Below are 19842 nucleotides of genomic sequence, written 5' to 3'. Positions count from 1 at the left end.
AAACGCTGGAACGCTTTGTTGAAACTGTAAACTGGAACATCATAAAATGTGTTGCTGCGTGCATATACCCCCCCCCCAGAAATATGTCAAATCATAGCGCCGAAACTGACGAGCGCCACATTTAATGGGCGTGTTTAACTGAAGTGGGCGGGGCTATGATGGCACATACTAGTGGCTTTGCTGCCTGCGCGGACGGATTCGATTCAGAAGAAACAACCTGCACCAGGCCATCTTCACTTACTTTATTGAGATTAAACCTTGAATTAGAAGAGGTCATTTTAGCTCACAGTGTTTTTTTAAAAACACTGTACACCATCCTGACACTATAGGCACCACGGATCAGCCAAGAATGCCAAACATTAAGATCTTTTCAGGCAGTTCTCATCCGGATCTGTCGCAGAAGATCGCGGACCGACTGGGACTCGAACTGGGGAAAGTGGTCACCAAAAAATTCAGCAATCAGGAAACCTGGTGAGTTATTTACAGTTAGATTTCCAGCTGAAACCTTGATTTCCCGTAATGTTTTGGTTAGGGTAAACGGAATGGTAAACACATGGCAACAACAATTTTTTTTTAGTTTGTAGTTTTATGAATTAGAATGTGTCATCTGGCGCAATGCGCCTTGTACAGACATCGTACTCAATTTCCCAGCATGCACCTGTATTAAGCATGTGACTCCGAGGCCGCTAATGCTAATTTTAAACGTCCTGCCTGGCCTCCTTTCCCACGTGAGGAGTTATAACGCTATTAAATAAACCCTCGTTAAATGCTACTGCGTTTTTTCATTATTTACAGATATTTTTAATATAATTAATTTAACTTCTATAGCTAAAAATAAGTAATATGCAGGTACACGACCAGCCTCATATCGTGAGATTAAAATAGAATGTTGGCCCTGGTGTCTGTTTATATAATTGACATTTAACTCGAGATGAGTGGAAGCCTTGTGACCCAAAAAGATAATATGTGTGTCACACTCTTTATCTGCAGCTCACATGCGATAAATGCATTGACGCAATAGTTTCAGTTTGCTTTTTAATGGATAACAGTCTGAACCCCAGTAGTGTCTATATTCAAAATCAGATACATCCCTCTAATCAGGCAGACAAGTATAGATTTATAATGCACTATCTTTAGTGACTGAGACTCAACCTTGTTTGTTTGTGTGTGTGTTTTGCAGTGTAGAGATTGGAGAGAGTGTGCGTGGAGAAGATGTCTATATTGTCCAGAGTGGCTGTGGCGAAATAAACGACAATCTTATGGAGCTGCTGATCATGATCAATGCATGTAAGATTGCATCGGCCTCCAGAGTCACGGCGGTTATTCCTTGTTTCCCCTACGCTCGGCAGGACAAGAAGGACAAGGTGGGGGTGAGGGGAACAGCTTGCTTATTAACACTTACACAGTTAATAATACATTAACCGCATTACTGTTGGTGGATCCATGTGGGCTACTTTCTGTAAGTCTTTCTTCTGTGGTGTCGTCTTGTGTTTCTGGCCCTTTGGCAATGTATAAGGCATGGTTAATTATGCTTGCTTAGTTCTTCTCTATCTTCCTGTTAATGTGTATCTGGTTTGTGGTTGTAATGGTACTTATTTATAAGTGAGAATTTTGTCTGTAGAGTCGGGCTCCAATCTCAGCCAAGCTGGTCGCCAACATGCTGTCTGTAGCCGGAGCAGACCACATCATCACCATGGACCTTCATGCATCTCAAATTCAGGTAAAAATAGTGCAGCGTTTTTCCTTCAAAAAAGCTCAAAACAAACCCTTATCTTTCATGAACAGAGATCACAGACATAACCCCTACAGTCAGGCCTGAGTAGAACTGGGTGCGCCTTAAATTTCTTCAGAATTTGATAGATTTTTTGTAATGGTTTGTATTTGAGTACATGTGTTTTGTGTCTGTGTGTTGTAAGGGGTTCTTTGACATCCCAGTTGATAACTTGTATGCTGAGCCGGCAGTCCTCAAATGGATAAAAGAAAACATCAATGAATGGAAGAACTGCACTATTGTTTCTCCTGATGCTGGCGGAGCCAAGAGGTGTGTTTTCTTTCCTTTTCTGTCTCTCAAAAATATTGGGTCTCGTTCACTAACCATACGTACACACAGATGTGTGTGATACCTGGGTACAAACGTTTTTATGATCAAATCATAGTTTATCAGTTTTTTTTTTCTTAAATTTAAATTTCAGAAAAAAATGTGGGAACACTTGATGCCAGAATAACACAAAAATTCTATACTCTTTGTGGCCTTCTAAGCATATTAAGATGAAAATGTATACATGGATATCGAATCTTTAAATAATTATATATAAAACCTTGTATAACCAGTAAAAAAAAAAAAAAGTGGTCTAACTTTTCCATATTTGGTGCTTCTGTGTTGGACAGTGAAAGAGGTTTAAAGACACAGTGTGTTTGCTGCTACGATCCACGTTTACTGACCAGCCAATAAAAAAAAAACGTAACATGGCGCTAAATCTTAAAACTGCTTACCTCAAACTTTCTTAACTTCCTTTTTCACAAGATTCCTCTTTTTTTTCAGCAAACATAAGAAGTACAGCTGCCAAACTGTGCTTCGTCATGCTCTTTTTGTTTACCACGGGTCACTAAGTGTCATTATATTATCATACAGCCTGCATACATGTCTTCCCCGCCCGAGTTTATTAGATCCATGTGGCACAGTGTGATTGGTAATGATGTTATAGGAATGCTAAAATCGTTCAGTTTGTAGAAGGCTTTATACAGATGGCTAACCTCAGGCATGCGGTGGCCAATTTAGAGTACTCCAAATTCATTGACATTACAACGAGGTTAAGAAGTAATTGGGAGTCGGCACGCACGTGTTGTGAATAAGGTGGAATTTTTTTTTACAGTTTATATAAATGTGAACAATTCACACAACTATTAGTGAATGAGACCCATTCCTTCATTTCATTCCAGATTTCTCTTTGTGTATCATTTTCACATTAAGTTTATGTTTTAAAAAGTCTTTTAAAAGAATGTATTTTATCCTATTTTTGAGTTTTGGACTACATATCATTTGATTGTTATAGCATCGTAACTCTTTCAGGTTGTTAAACCTGGAGAATTGTAGTCTATAATGTTGCTCAGGCTCTTGAAGACGATGGACATGAGTGTGTTTTACTCTTTTAGGTGTGGAGGGTAAGGAAATGTCAGGTTTTTTCGTGTGTTTATGTGTGAGTGTGTGTGACTCTGCTAACAGTGGATGGCTTGGCCTAAACCTTTAGCAGTATATTATAGTGGTGGGCATTTTTATAAATCTGTTTTTAAGCCTTTTAAAGCTTAGCTAACTTAATCATGCTGATTACATCATGTGATTTGTCTTTTGAGAGATGAACTGACTACAGCGCCCCCTTTTGTAACCATTTAAGACACTCAAGTGAGTGAGTGAGCTTATGCACACTGGTGCTTGTACTTGTGTTTTTACTGTAACTTTTACGCATGTGCATCCATGAATGCATCCGTGGTCATTTCCCGCTGTTGTACAGAATGTTGCTTAAGAATCTTGTGTTCGTTTTATTAGAGTGACCTCCATCGCAGACCGACTGAATGTGGACTTTGCCTTAATCCATAAGGAGCGGAAGAAGGCCAACGAGGTGGATCGTATGGTGCTGGTTGGGGACGTGAAGGACAGAGTGGCGATTTTAGTCGATGACATGGCAGACACGTGTGGGACAATATGTCATGCGGCTGACAAGTGAGGACACGCATGATACACGAGTGCTTTCATGCTCAAACACATGCACATTCATGATTATCCTGCTGATTTGTCAGACCTCGTGCCTCCATGTTCCTGCCTGTTTGTGTAATTGCTTGTGTGTCTCTCTCTCTCTCTTCTCTCAGATTGGTGTCTGCGGGAGCCACTAAAGTGTACGCCATCTTGACTCATGGTATCTTCTCCGGTCCAGCCATTTCTCGGATCAACAGTGCCAACTTCGAGGCAGTTGTGGTCACCAACACAATTCCACAGGAGGATAAAATCAAGCACTGCAACAAGATTCAGGCACAGACATTTACCTTTATGTTTTCTGTTATGTTCTTTTCTGTCTGTTTCTACTTTAAGTGGGAAAGTAATATAGAAAATCACATGCTTATGTAACAATTGCACATTATACATTTCAAAATCAGAACTGAATATCAAGCTTGTGAGTCTGAATCAAAGTGAACTGGGATTATATGCAAGTCTATTGATGTTTTACAATTTAACAATCCATTTTTGATACATATACACTACCTTTCAAAAGCTCATCCAGGATACATACCATCTTATCCAAATTATACAGTAAAAGCAAATATATAATAAAACGCTATTAGAATTTAAAGGAACAGTTTTCCATTTCAAAACATTTAAAGTAGAATGTATTACTGGGATGAAAAGCTGCATTTTTAGCAGCCATTACTTCGGTCTTCAGTGTCACATGATGCTTCAGAGGTCATTTTTATATGCTGATTTGATGCGCAAGAAACTCTTCTTATTATCAGGGTTCAAATCAGCTATTTTAGTGGAAATTCAGATGTATTGTTTTTTTTCTCCAGGATTTTTGAATTAATATAGAGTTCAAAATGCCAGCAATTTATTACCTCCTTGCTGAATAAAATCATTTCAATTCTTTCAAACATATATATTTTACTGACCCCTGACATTATGAGCAGTAATCTGGTATTAATAAGTACAAATGGTTTCTTTTTTCCTTATTACTCTGAACATGTTGACTAATGTATTTCTCTTTTCCTTTCCAGGTGATCGACATTTCTATGATCCTGGCTGAAGCCATTAGGCGAACACATAATGGGGAGTCCGTTTCATACTTGTTTAGTCATGTCCCCTTATAATACAAACATGCATAAATACACTTCATGTCATGTTTTAACACACGCCATCACTGTGTACAAACTCGTATAATGGAGAACCATTGCTGGCTCTGTTAAGCCATGTTCCATAAATGCATCATTTAACTGAAGAAATATTCTGGACAGTGAATGAAAAGAACGAAAGCCCTTTGTGCTACACACCTCTCTCTTTCTGTTGCATGGGCTGACTCACCTTTCAATCCCAAAGGTATTGTGATATGTATCACCTCCTTGAATCTTGATTTCCATGCCCTCTCCGCTCACTGTATTTCACCATCACTCTAGGTCTAGGGTATAGAAATGTTACCTGCATGTTAGACTGAGGATTCACTTGAATTCTGCTTTACAATCAATCTAAAACCAACAATTAGATGACCGCCTGTTTATAATGAAAGAGCTAATACTGAATTTTATTGCTTTTAAGTTTGTTGTTCAAGTTTGTTGTGAATCTTAAAGGTACGATAGATGTTTATGACTTTTGTAACATTAGTTTTGTTAAAAAATCGAATTACTAACATATGGCTAGATTGAAATAGAATACGGGTTAAGCCCCTTTAGATTGCCATTGTTATGGCAGCTGGATTTTTATCTTTTGTTTCTCTTCTCAGGTTTCAGTTTTAGGTTCATTTTTGTTCCTCATAACTTTATTAATTTTCATCTCTTCAGGGTCTTTTGATGGTGAAAGCCAAGATCGGAGTAGAAAAATTAGGTCTTTTTTTTTATTAAGTTGTGATAAAATGTTTCGTTTATGTTCATGTTTACAGTTAGGCAGCATTTTTGACTGCTTCAACAGATCTGTGAAGTGCCCTTTAGATTTGACTGACGCATACACTTGAGTCCTAATTAAGTGGCTACTGTAGATCTGGCCCAAACAATCAGCCTGATGTACTATATTTTTTTGTTGTTTCTTGCTTATTTGTCTGAGTCAGTGTGTTTGGTCTTGGAGTATGTTTCTTTTCCATGCTACCTGAGCGAGATCAGAGATAATACACCTAACTATCCTACAGCTTACACTGGAGCAGCAAGTGAGATGACAGAGCTCGATTTGATAGGCCTATGCCGTTTGCCTTAACAAAGGAGAAAATACTGATTGTATCTTGTCTGAATGCAGAATGATGAGTAAAATATTTCATTGTATAAACTGCACACATTTGTGGTCTAGTCATTACATTTTTACAAAATTTCCTTTTTTTTTTTTTTTTAATAAATGTAAACATTTTAATGTTTAAATTATTGCCTTTTATTTTTACATTCGAAAACATGCCATATTGGTTTTGAAAACTAATATTTAATTAGATATTTCAATGTCACAAGAATTTTAAACATTTACCAAATGTTATAATTCTGTAGGAATAAATGTTCGCACTAGGTGGCGCAATTTGTTAGTTTTACGGTTTAAAGGTTAGAACCTTTAGTAAAATAAAAACGCATTCCGTTATTTAAAAAGAAACAAATTGAAAAAAAAAATGTTTTTAATGTTTATATATATATATATATATATATATATATATAAATAAATAATATTGGTAGACATATGTAATGTTTGAGAAATTATTGCAAATAGTTTGAGGTTTGGTTTAACGTTACAGATTGCTCTATTCTGACTGACAGATCATAGAATCCGAAGAGAAATAAATTCACCTTTCAACAATTATAAAGTTATTCATATTTCAGTAATTGTGAGGAAAACTGATAAATTATCGAGTCGTTTGTCCAAGTCTCATTAAACCGAGCCTAATCCGAATACTGACGTGCCATGACTGAGTCAAGCTCGCGCTCTCCGTGGTGTCCTGACTTTATCTCGTCACACGATTACCGTCTTATCTTAACGGGCAATGTTCCCACGGCTCCGCACCGCGAGCTATGCTGTTGTTATCCACTTGTCTTATTTATGAAAGCCTGTTTTGATATGAGACGAGCTTTTTGTTTGACGAGAACACGCGTGATCGGGCACGCGGCTCGTTTAATAAATAGATCAAAGGATATTTCCAAAGTTATTACTGAGGGAATGCTGTTTTCTGTCACCAGCAAACACATATACACGGACTCGAGCAGTGAAAGAGAGAGAGAGAGAGGACAGAGCGCTCGCCCAGTTACCTCCTTTCGACCTCCTCAACTTTTAGAGGAGGTCGCGCATAGAGGTGATGACGAAAAAGCGCTGAATATTTACAGAACAATTTGGAGTCTAAGCGTAAATTCTTGCGCCAGATATTGTGAATATAGCGAATTTCTCTTCTTACGCTATTTAGGACGGTTCTTAAATTTTGTGTGTGCAATTGGAAAGCGCATAGGAACAAGCAGGTTTATATTGGAGGACTAGAGGTGTTCGCACAATGTGGGTGTCTATGGTGAATTTTGTCGCCGTGTGTAGTTTTTGGACATGGAGTGTCCTAAGTGTGTGAATGAACAAGGTGTGACGACATAGAAAGCGTCACATAATGGGGGGGGGGGGGGGTGGGGGGGTGCAGAGAATGGATGGAGGGAGAAAAGTGAGACAGGGCAGATGAAGGGACAGAGCTCGGAGAAGGGGTTTGAGGAGAGAGATTAAAAAGCCCTAAACTATTTTTTGTAGATATTTTTATTTGTATTCAGGGAGTTTAAAAATTATAGGCCTCTTGGAGAAACAAATCAGTGGGGGCGAATTTAAAATTGCGTCTTTTTCGGAATTAAGTCAGCAACGGAAAGCTCATTATACAATGAGGTAAGAGACGACAAAAATCCAGCCTACATGCGAGGAAATTATAAAGTTATTTAATTCTGTAGGAATAAATGGAGATAGTTATAGCAGCCTCGATTCGAGAATTTCCGATAGTCTGAATATAGCCTACATATTTTAGGCTTCACATTTTACATTAAGAACCAAAGCGTCCTAAAATCGCTGAAAGCGCGAACCAGGAAATCATTGTACCAAGGCAAAATATATTTAGCCTATCTACTACTTTTGTAGCTAGTTGCTACACAATAATTTGATAACAGTAAATGTGGATTTTTTCTATCATTTGGATGATTAGTGTTTATTAAGGCTATTTATATTTATTTAATTCTGGAGATCACCTGATGAAAATATTTCTACCATTTTTCTTGCGCATCTTTTAGTTCACCGTAGTTAAACTCAAACGGGTGAAATGGCGAATTTAGAGTTCGGATCTCATCAGTCATGTTCCGGAGACGATTCCCCCGCGATGGGATTCGAGAAGGAGAAAGATTCCGGTCATCATGGTCGATGCAAAACCGGGTCTCCGCCGCAGCAAACTCAGCTCTCCCAACAGGTCAGCCATAACTGTGCACGCGCAGCAGAATGCGAGGCCAAAATTCTGCTGGCAGGTTTAAAAAAAAATATTATTATTGCATTATTATTATTATTATTATTATTATTATTATTATTATTATTATTATAATTATACTATTGGTCCAGTTGTTTATTTAAAGTGGAATTATTAAGACTATTGCACATTGGAAATTCACTAGGAAGATGGCATATTTGCGAAATAATTAATAATGTTTATATAACAAGCAAATAGACATTTTGTAGCATCACACGGATTAATACAAGAGTGCTTTATTTGTTACGTAGTGCATTTTGATTATTTCCTGTTGTATGTCTGTCTGCAAAATGAACACGCGAATATTTTATAATTTGCTTTCAAATTCGATATTATTAACAACCGGTCTCGACTATTTTTACAATTATGATTCGTATGGACTAATTGAAAACACTGGTTAAAAAACCATTAAAACCCATTCTTTATTTTAATACATTTGTATTATATTGTTTGTATTTGTCAGCATATTTAGGCAGGAAAAAAAGTTATTGTTACAGCAGTAAATACTAATTGTTTTTGCTTTTTTTATTGCCGCTCCTGGCGCGCAGGGTATGGAGGAAATCAAAGTTTATTTGCACGAGAGAGATCTGTGGGCGAAATTTCATGATGTCACTACAGAGATGATCATCACCAAAGCTGGCCGGTGAGGGACTCTTTTTAATTTAAATTTTTTTCTACTCCACAATGCATAAAGATAGAAAATATATTTCATTTTTTATTTACTGTTCGTGGACCAATCTATTTTCAACACAAATTTCCCCAGCCAGGGAAAAGCCCCTGGAGGGCAACAGTGAGAAACAGAGCACAATTTGCAATAATATATTCAAACATGCTGTTGAGGCAGGATTTATTATTATTATTATTTTAAATAAATATATTCCCATTTTGCCAGCGTTTATAACCGGAGTGGGACACTTTAAATAAAACTGAAAATTATAAATAATTTATTTCTCTAAATATGTGTGATACTTCTTGTCATTACATTCAATGACTTCGTGGTTTAGGAAAATGTTGACAAACAAGATAATACTCTCATTGTATTAAAATTATTATTATCACCATTATTATTTGACTGTTCTTATTGGCTCTCTAATGGATCACTGATCTTTTACAGACGAATGTTTCCCAGCTACAAGGTGAAGGTAACGGGCTTAAACCCCAAAGCAAAATATATCTTACTGATGGACATTATTTCAGCCGACGAGCATCGGTATAAGTTTGCAGATAACAAATGGTAAGAAAGTAATAAATTATAACTTATTCAAACTATTATACTAATAAAATACATAATATAAAGTTAAACATTTCTTATTCTTTTTCAACAATGACTCTTAACTAGGCATTTTATTTAAGAGATTTTGAATGGTGATTGAATGATTGTATGAAAGGTTATTGAGCTGTTGAACATACAGACAGGTGTTGGTAAATCAATGTATGGAGGAATGCTAAGAGAAAGATATGCATAGCATAAATACAAATGAACTCTGTTGTGTGTTGATGTGAAATGATGCGAGAATAATGCAATTATAAGCCTTGGTTAGAGAATATCGTTCACTGAGTGGAGGATCCAAACAGAGCAGAGAAACTCAACTGAGACAGAAGTTTATTTTGTAACCTGAACTTTTATCTCAGAATTGGGGAGCAGATAGAAAGTCCTTATCAACTCGTTTTGTGTCCTATCTGCTCTGTAGGTCCATCAGTGGTAAAGCTGAGCCGGCGATTCCAGGCCGACTGTATGTGCACCCAGACTCACCGGCTTCAGGAGCTCACTGGATGAGACAGCTCGTCTCTTTCCAGAAGCTTAAACTCACCAACAACCACCTGGATCCTTTCGGACATGTCAGTGATGATGCCAGTCAAATCTGATCGGTTATTTACTGATGAACATAATTAAACTCTCCACTGGGTTACAGCTTAGTTCGTTTGAACCGGAGATGGAACAGGGTTTCTGTGGGTCTTTAAAGGGTCTTAATTCACCCTTCCATAAAATAAGGCCCAAAAATGTCTAAAATCAGAGCAGAAAGTCTTACATTCATTAAGTCAATGTTGCATGCAATGCTAAATGAATAACTTCCTTCGTCTTCTTTTCCAAAACAAATTTCTAAACATCCTTATATCAAGATACATTTATTGAGCTGGAAAATGAAGAATGAGTTTATGTTTAAAACAACAACAAATATCTGTCAATGGAGCATGACAACTTTTTATTTTTATTAGCAGATCTTTTTTTTCATGACAAATTGCATCAATATGATACATTTCACAGAAAGAATACTTCTTATCTCCTTTAATTTTGCTTCTCAAGTAAATTTATCTTGATTTAAACAAATCTTTAAACAATTGCACTGTATAACAAGACAAAAATACTGAGGAATCACATTTGTTTCTTTATAATATTGAGAGGAGCAGATTGGTTATATACTTTTTTTTTTTTAAATCAAACCAAATTTTGAAGTGTTGCTAATATAATACATTTAGTTTTTTCAAATTCTCTTAAAAAAGGTCCTAAAACACCTTAAATTCACCCTGATAAAACCTGCAGAAACCCCTATGTAATCAATGTGTTGATCAGGAGATCTCTTCTTTTATTTGCTGCAGATCATTTTAAATTCCATGCATAAATACCAGCCTCGCCTGCACATTGTGAAGGCAGATGAGAGGAACAGCTTTGGCTCCAGCAACACAAGTTTCTGCACACACTCGTTTCCTGAGACAACCTTCATCGCTGTAACGTCCTACCAGAACCACACCGTAAGCAGCAAGATCCCTGTTATCATAGAATAAATGCATGCATTTGCAGAAAGCAGCAGAGAGTTCATATTTAATCCTCTGTTTTTTTTTTAGATCACTCAGCTGAAGATTGAGAATAATCCATTTGCTAAAGGTTTCCGTGGAAATGATGATATCGAATTGCATCGCATGTCCCGTACACCAAGGTGGAACATGCATATTTTAATTTTATTTTAATCAGTTTTTTGAACTTTTACAACTACAACAGGATACAGATACAGGAGAATCGTGAAAAATAACCACCCCCCCACCCCCATACAGACAGAAAATAAAATTGTATTTAAATGTTTTTTTTTTTTAAATCAATACATATTGTAAAACAAAGAGCATAAAGCCTAATGTATCGAGAATATATGTTGGAGCATTAAAGTTTAGACATTTCGACCATTTATCAAATGTATGCATACCTCCACAAACAGCTTTAAAATATATACGGAACACACATATGAAAATATTTCATGTTTGTGGATCATAACAGCACCATGAGTTTGTATATGAGTAATGATGAATCACTAATGCATTGTTTTATTTTCAGTCTTCATTTATACATGTCCTATGTGCCTGCATGTCATTGTGTGTTGCATCTCGTAGACACTGACGTTGTTTCAGATACATGGAGAATATGTTGTCCTTTTATAACTAGCAGGGTTTAGGAACAAAAGTCAAAGCTTTGTGTTGCATGTTGACAGTATTGAATGTGACACACAAGAGAGAGATATTTATAGTGTAACAATATTAAGAGCAGAGCGCCACAACACACTGTCACACAGAGAGGTCACTGAGGGGCTAATGTGTGTGTGTCTAAGTAAATGCGTTTTTGAGCGAGAGAGTGAAAAAACAGAGAGAAGAAGGAATGAGTCAGATTGGAAAGGGGGTATAGAAAAGATTTTTAGCTACTGCAATTGTCTCTTAGCTTAGAAATTTCATTAGAAACGATCAGTAGTGTGCAAATGATATCTGTTACCCTTTGCCGCCCCACCGTGCCAATGCAAATCATGAGCCTGCTCTCTCTCTTTTAACACCCTGATATATGAACTCTATTGCTAGTGTTTTGTGACTTTTCCCCTAAAAGTTCCCTAATGCACTGGGCTTCTGAAATATTCTCAATATATCTTTTGCATCTTTCTTTAAATTAAATTTTCCTGATTTCTTCAATTTAGTCTGGATCATGCTATAGGAATCAATGCATATTTTACCCTTTATTCACAGTAAGGAGTATCCACTTGTACCACGTAGTACTGCAAGGCAGCGTGCAGCTCCACCGTCTCCTGACTCCGGTATCTCTCAGTCAGAATACACTGTGACACAAAAGTCCAGTCCTGGCTACACCTGCTCTGACATTTCAGGTACATGGTGAATGTGTAAACTTTTTGTGGAATTTAACATTTTAAAACTTTCTAATTTGCTTAAAACTAATAATAAGTTAGAATTTGATTTGATATATTTCAGTGTTTCTTAATTGTATTTTATCCTTAATCCCACTTTTTTTAGACAATGATCTTTGAATAGGTTCAATAAAGTTAAAAACCAAAAGATTGGGTGCGTAGTACTAAGGTTTATAATTGACAGCTCATTCTCTCACTTCTAAAATGCAACAATAATTTAAAATCTATTTGTCATTCAAAAAAACTTTGTGTGCATTTCTTCAGATCTCTTCATAGCACATGATGTACTTGTTTCTTTCCTGCATGCAAGAAGTAGACCATGTTGAGATGTTAGATTCATGAACAAATGACTCTAATGAGCTCTTTTTCATTCAATCAAAAATAATCACAAATCAGCCTCAAACTCACACAGGTTTTAATCAGACTTACTTAGTTATTAAAATTATTTAAAGCCATTAACTGGGTTCACAACGGACTCCCTCACAGAGTACCAAGTTGTGTTTTTTTGGGTGTTTTTTGGCTGTTATTTGTTAGAATTTTGATTTATAATGGTTGCAACATGTCACCCAAAGTTACACATTGTAATTTGAACAACCAGTCAGTAAATTGTCTTCTGAAAGTCTGACATGATAGTAAATGTATAACATTCAAGTCAAAATCTCTGTTACAAGTATTTATCTAATTTGACAGAGAAGTCAGTAAAATAGGGTGTTAGTATGAAGGAAAGGCTTTTTAAATGTGTTCTTTATGTATTTTGAAAAATGCATAGCATACTATTGTGTTGTGGGTGAAACTGTCCATAAACTTAAAAGATAATTTCCTGGCTCAAAAGTAACAGTTCCTTTTCCTTTTTTTCAAAAAAAAAAAAAAAAATGTTCTTGTTCTTGTAATTTGGCTCTAAAATGTTTTATTATAGGAGCCAAAACTCAATTATTTTTGTTGTCTAGACCCTGTTCTGACTGTAACAGAGAGCACTCTGTAAACCTTCTGGAATCCAGCATGCATGCTATTATTAATTCAAAAGCTCTATGCCAGGGTTCCTCAAATCTTGTCCTGGAGGGCGAATGTGCTGCAGAGTTTAGCTCCAACCTTGATCAAGCTCACCTACCTGTGATTTTCTAATAAACCTGAAGACACTGATTAGCATGCTCAGGTGTGTTTGATTAGGGTTAGAGCTAAACTCTGCAGGAAAATGGATCTCGTGGACCAGATTTGAGGATCCCTGCTCTATGCAGTCTTCTAAGCAACCAGCCATTGGCGCTTTTCCACTGCATGGTACGACTCGGCTCAGTACGGTACGGCACGGCTCGACTTGGCTCGGTTTGCGTTTCTACTACAGTTTAGTACCGCGTTAGAGTGGGATGGATTATTCACATGTCATTAGTTTTGTTTCACCTCTACTGCCATGACTTGTGAAAAAAAAAATTCATTCTGCGTCGCCCAATTAAGCTCTCACTGGATCTGCTCTTCTGCTATCAATGAGAGCAATGTCTGTACTTCCTCAACAGACAACGAAAGAGCTATTTTTGGGTTGTTAAAAAAGGTGGGCTTGTTCAAAACAGTTGTGTTTGCTCCTAAGCTGTTTGTGCTGGTTTAAGTCTAGCGGTTCTTTTGTGTTTGTGTTGCAAGTTCAGTGACGATTCTCTCCGGCCAATCAGCGATCAGCAGAGTTTACATCTCACATTTTGTTAACGGTACGGTTTACTTGGAACCTCAACCGAAGTGATGCTAAAAAAAATTACCAGGTACCAGATACTGTACCAAGTGGAAAACCGTAAAAAGGTGAACTGTACCGAACCGTACCGTGCCTTACCATGCAGTGGAAAAAAAATCCCCATTCCAGAGCTGATTTACCATGTCTCTGCTGGAATGATTGAATCAGGTTTGTGTTTCTGTCTGCAGGTGACCACACCCTCACTGAAACCCCTCCCTCTCATGACCCCACCTACCACCTCTTCACCTACCAGCTCTCTCCGGAGGCAACCCCTGTGCATAGCGCCCCCTGCAGTATGGACACCCCACAGCACCAGCCTTGCATGTATGGAAGCTCTCAAGTGGGCATGGAGGACCTCAGGTGGGCTTCTTATACAGACAGCACAACTTACCAAAGCTTTTCTTCAGCTAAAGAAATGGGTGGGACTTTTGTTCCCCCCACTGACCTCTCTCAGGAACTGTATCCACAATACACCTGTGAGGTGGGTGTCCAGTCACATTGCATGATGACTGATTTCTCACTTTATGCTTGCAATCGATCATTCAGCCAAAACCAACAACCAAACAGCTGGTGTGGGGGGAGCTGAGCAAGTATGCCTGGTGTGTGTGTGTGTGTGTGAGAGAGAGAGAGAAAGAGAGAAAGAGAGAAAGGAAAAGAATGATAGAGTCTGTGAATAATTCTGGTAACATACTCATAATTTTATCCTGAGATCACAAGTTTGCATCTGTATTGCTTCACAGTTTCTACCTTGTTGTTGTGTTTTCTAGCAAATTAAAATGATTCTATTTGTTGTTTTCAGTTCTGCTAGAGCATCAAAATAACAAATAATTATACAATTCAACAAATTCAAATTAATATAATTTGCAGTATAGTAGCTGCAATTCTTATTTCAAATATTGGTAAAAATATTTGTATGTAATTTCTTACATATTTTTATAATTTTATATATACCCTTTATAATAACATTTTAGATTTGCTCATGCTTTTTGTCATCTACTTCAATATATATATATATATATATATATATATATATATATATATATATATATATAAAATTAGTATATATATGTGTGTGTGTGTGTGACCCTGGAGCACGAGTATATCAAAACTTACTCTTTGATTAGTCATATGCATTGCTAAGAACTTCATTTGGACAACTTTAAAGGTGGTTTTCTCAATATTTCTTTTTTTTTTTTTGCACTCTCAGATTCCAGATTTTCAAACAGTTGTATCTCGGCCAAATATTGTCTTATATATACAATCACTGTGGAGCAAGTGGAAACTAATGAGATTTCGGGATAAAAATGAGAGATTATAATTTAAAATAGACAACATTTTCTCTTAAACCCTGTGATGAACGTTTGCATGTCCCTTAAGTCTTCAGTGATGTGTGTGTGAGATTTTGTGTACGTGTATCACATATCTTCTGGTAAAGATGCGTGAATCTCGGTTACCATTACTGCCATTTTTTCATCAAGATACAACTACACAAGGAATTAAAAAAAAGGGAATACAGTTAAGGAGGTGGGTTGTTTCACTGTGGTCAGAATCTGTGAAAATTTAGGGAGAATCCTCTCTTTTACTATTTCACTTAGGACATTCTGGTGTAGCCTGCAACAACTAACAAACCCAAATGCAAAAAAACTGCCAGATTTAGAACTCTTAAATTTCCTGTTACACATTGTCTAGCTTCAGATGTGGGTCCTTTATTTTGTTTATTATTACTCTATTCTGATGAGAAAAACTGCACGTGTCACAGTCCGTTAAGGGAGCAGTGATGTTACCAATCCTGTCATGGCCCAAGGCAAGACATACAGAGAGAGAGAGAGACAGAGAGGAGCGGAGGCATCAGCTGGACATTTATTTATAGGTAAACCATGCAATAAGAAATTTCATGAGTGAAACATGGTCATTTTAAAGAAAACGTTAAATGTTGTGAAATTCATGTTTCAGTTATTTATAATGATGAATTAAGTTCACAATTTGTGATTACTGATATTTATTTGTAAAGCATTTTTAAATGTATTGAGCAGTTTGCTTTACCCTGGCAAATGTAAAGTTTCTGTGTTTTGTGAAGGTGTTTTCTGAAACTTCTTATGAAGCTGAAATAAAATGTTCATCCCCAGCAATGTGTTTTGTGTTGATATGACGTAGTACTTCATGCATATATTTTGTATGGAAGTTATGCAGTGGATGTGTATATGTGCATGCATACACGCATGTGTGTGTGTTTGTTTGTGTGTGCCTTAGAGCTGTAGTTTCACACATTGTGTGAGAATTTGAGCTGTTGCAGGGAAACAGAGAGAGAGAGAGAGAGAGAGAGAGACAGAGAGAGAGAGCTATCAGAAGTTTGACATCACAAAAATGACCGGAAAGTTCTTTAGGGGAAAACAGTTTATCATCTAAAGGCTTAGGACATTTTTATGCACTTTAACAATGCTTACTGCATGGAGGAAATTCATGCTGTTCTGTTATGTCCCTTTTAGCAGTTCATATGCTATCATTTCCATAAATGATTGACATTTTGAAATTACATTTATAATTATTACATAACTATCAATAAATTCCCCTGCCTCATCTTAGTGAACAATTTTTGGTGCATGGCTCCTATTGATGTTCTCTGTCAGATGGAAATCTGAACCCAAATCAAGTCTTTGAAAAGCTTCTGACCCTGACTGGATTTCCTGGCCCAGCTAAGCACTTATTTACTGCTAATTAAGTGATCTGAGCTCATTTTCTCAAACGTAATGGCATCATCCAGCTACTCCAGGAAACACGCCACAGCCCCCAGTACACTCTGGTACACACACATGGTCCAATAAGGGCCCTTTTACCTCCCTGACATTAGCCAGTAATGCTATTAACCCGTTCATCGTTAAGATGCCCACTTAAGCAAAATGCGAAAAACGAAAGATACCCACTTAAGCGAATTTATTGCGTAGTGGAAAGAGATCGAAAATCTTAATGTAGAGTAGGAGTGCAGCTCACAACTGATCTATGTACTCATCATTGTTTCTCTTTGTTCCTCATTTCAAGCTTTGACCTGAAGAAACTTTATCAGCTTTTTAATACCGTATTTTGATCTCAGCACAGGCTGGAGTTCATTTAATCTTATTTGTGTCAGTTTTTCATAAGGTAATGCATTCCAAACCTTGTTGAAAACATGAAAACAAATGTTTAAATATAGATTTTTTGCAAAAAAAAAATGGTTTCATTCACACAAATGCTGTTCTTTAAACGTTTTAATTATCATCATTTGACTCTGAAGACTGCAGTAATAGCTGTTGATAATTCAGCTTTGCCATCACAAAAATAAATAATATTTTAAAATACAATAAAACAGTAAACAGTTATTCTAAACTATTTTAAAATAATATTTCATATTGTTTTATTGTCATTTTGTTGAAACAAATGCTGTAGAGAGCATAGGAGAACAAATCATAGCAGCCCAAATAAATGGCATTAGACTCATAATGGAGTTAAGTAGACAGCAGAAGTTAAGCAGAAACTGTAACTGAATTGAATAGAAAACAAGCTTTGTACAATAAATGAGACATTTTACCCCAATTTTTTATTATAGATGTATATGCATTTATTTTATTATATATATCTATTATATTATAAGTCCCAAAATCCCCATAATGATTAAAGATAATATATTAGAACTTTAATATATTTAAGTATAATACTATATTTAATATTAAATATATTTTCCAGCATTTAAGCCAATGAACCTAAACAAAATTTGATGGAAAGAGAGTCAGAAATAGTCACCATACAGTCAGCAGTTGTCAATAATCAGCACCAAATGCCAGGAGCCGTAGAGATCGAGAGTGGGTCAGTGCGTGTGTGTGTGTGTGTGTGTGTGTGTGTGCTTGTTTGTATCTGCTGCTTAGTGGACCAGAAAACACTCATATGGAAGCCCCTCCCCCAACAGTTCATCCTAAGAAGACTGTTCCCTATGGAGACCTCATAATCCTCAAAGTCAAAGCCTGCAGCAAACACAGACAGAAAAGACCTCAGCAGACTCCTCAAAAACATTACATCTTTAGTGTGTTTTTTTTATAAATCAGCAACTGAATCAAAAAGCAGCATGCACTCATTTTACCCAGTCAAATACTATTATTTCTGTTGTGCACTATTAATAATGTATAATTTAAAGATTAATATTAATGAATGTATTTAATTCACTAAAAAACCTGATCGAACGGCAACACTGGTGCTGTGGAGGTGAACGGGCCACCCCCCGATGCCCCCCACCCAGCTCACCCCACCTCCAAATGTTCCGGGGCAGCATGCTTCGGCAACAAGGAGCCACTGTCACTCTCCATTAGCGAGAGAGCCCTAATCCCTCCACGCAAAACTGCCATAATGATATCACTAACCACGAGTGGCACCGCCGGCCATGCAGTGCATGTATGTGTGTACAACCTAATGTCCAGAGCTTGACCTTTCACAAACACTTGTTTCACTAATCTGAACCTTTTTTAAAATGCCTTCCTACATCTTGAATGTCTGCTTGAATATAGTTCCAGCAAAATGAGACGTTTGGCCTCATACGTGACCTCAAAGAGAATATTGTTTTTCATAATCTTAACATTTGAAAACATTAGTTTTGTCCTCTGTAATGATATTATGTTCTTATATTAAACAGATGTTGAAACCTTCTGCATGTTAATTGTAGATCATTTAAATTCATATTTTATACATCATGGGGCAAAAGCTTAAAATTGTTGTACACTTGTTTTAGAAAAAAGTATCACCAAAGCTGCATTTATTTGAAAAATACAGTAAAAAAAATAAAAAACTAATAATAATGTGAAATACTGTTATAATTTAAGATGACTTTTCTGTGTTTATATATTTTAAACATAATTTAACTCAGTTCCTGGCTCAGGGGTAGAGCATTGCATTTGCAACGAAGATGTTGTGGGTTCAATTCCCAGGGAACACACATATTAGTAAAAAAAAAAAAATGTATATCCTAAATGCATTGTAAGTTGCTTTGGATAAAGTGTCTGCTAAATGCATCAATGTAATTATTAATAATGGTTCTTAGTATTATTTCTTTTTCAGTTTTTTATGTTTTTCCTTTTATGAACAGAAAGCTAAAAAAAAGAAAAAAAAGAATTGTGATCCATTTTAATTTTCCTTGTTGAATAAAAGACGCTTTTTTTTTTTGCTTACCCCAAACATTTTAATGGTAATATATATAATAAATAAATATAATAATAATAATAATAATAATAATAATAATAATAATAATAATAATAATAATAATAATAATAATTTAAGCAAGTAAAAATTTTTTCACAATGCTAATAATATGCAATGTTTCTTGAGAAGCAAATCGGCATATTAGAATGATTTCTGAAGGATCATGAGACACTGAAGATAGGAAATGTAATGATGCTGAAAACTCAGCTTTCACAGAAATAACCTAAAGAAAAAAAAGAAAAAAAATTAAAATAGAAAACTTCTATTTTAAAATTTTATTTTAACATTTATTTTAATATTTCAGAATATTAGAGTTTTTACTGTATTTTTCACCAAATAAATGCTATTGGTGAGCATAAGTTACTTTACTTGTAAATTTTTTTTCAAAAACATAAAGTAATAAAGTAATAAAATCATCCAAGTTTGGAAAGCCATGAAGGTTAAAATTCTGACAGAATTAAAAGTTTTGGCTGAAGGATCTCTTTTATTCAAGCCCTGCATCACTTAACTGTTTCACCATTAGTCTCCCCCTTTCTCTTAT

At 36.1% G+C, this 19842-nt stretch overlaps 2 protein-coding genes across 4 annotated transcripts; both read left to right on the top strand.

Annotated features, from left to right (window-relative positions):
* Positions 1-151: 151 nt before the first annotated feature.
* Positions 152-6018, top strand: LOC127957547 (ribose-phosphate pyrophosphokinase 1). 2 transcript variants are annotated; one of them, XM_052556137.1, is made up of 7 exons: positions 152-471; positions 1181-1364; positions 1622-1720; positions 1917-2041; positions 3545-3718; positions 3865-4024; positions 4762-6018. In XM_052556137.1, exons 1-7 carry the CDS (start codon positions 350-352, stop codon positions 4852-4854), a joined length of 957 nt encoding a protein of 318 aa, XP_052412097.1. In that variant the 5' UTR covers positions 152-349; the 3' UTR covers positions 4855-6018. The 2 variants fall into 2 exon arrangements, with proteins under 2 accessions (XP_052412097.1, XP_052412096.1); XM_052556136.1 differs by having other exon boundaries at positions 1181-1370.
* Positions 6019-7361: 1343 nt separating this feature from the next.
* Positions 7362-16202, top strand: tbx5b (T-box transcription factor 5b). Of its 2 annotated transcripts, XM_052556135.1 has the most exons (10): positions 7362-7573; positions 7969-8141; positions 8744-8838; positions 9310-9429; positions 9887-10034; positions 10794-10946; positions 11040-11131; positions 12195-12331; positions 14273-14444; positions 15844-16202. In XM_052556135.1, exons 2-10 carry the CDS (start codon positions 7998-8000, stop codon positions 15860-15862), a joined length of 1080 nt encoding a protein of 359 aa, XP_052412095.1. In that variant the 5' UTR covers positions 7362-7573; positions 7969-7997; the 3' UTR covers positions 15863-16202. The 2 variants fall into 2 exon arrangements, with proteins under 2 accessions (XP_052412095.1, XP_052412094.1); XM_052556134.1 differs by lacking the exon at positions 15844-16202 and having other exon boundaries at positions 14273-15066.
* Positions 16203-19842: the final 3640 nt, after the last annotated feature.

Source organism: Carassius gibelio, chromosome B5, assembly GCF_023724105.1.
Source record: "Carassius gibelio isolate Cgi1373 ecotype wild population from Czech Republic chromosome B5, carGib1.2-hapl.c, whole genome shotgun sequence".
In the NCBI taxonomy this organism is placed as follows: Eukaryota; Metazoa; Chordata; class Actinopteri; order Cypriniformes; family Cyprinidae; genus Carassius; species Carassius gibelio.
The sequence above is the reverse complement of the archived record's forward strand: the minus strand, read 5'-3'. Positions and strand labels throughout refer to the sequence as shown.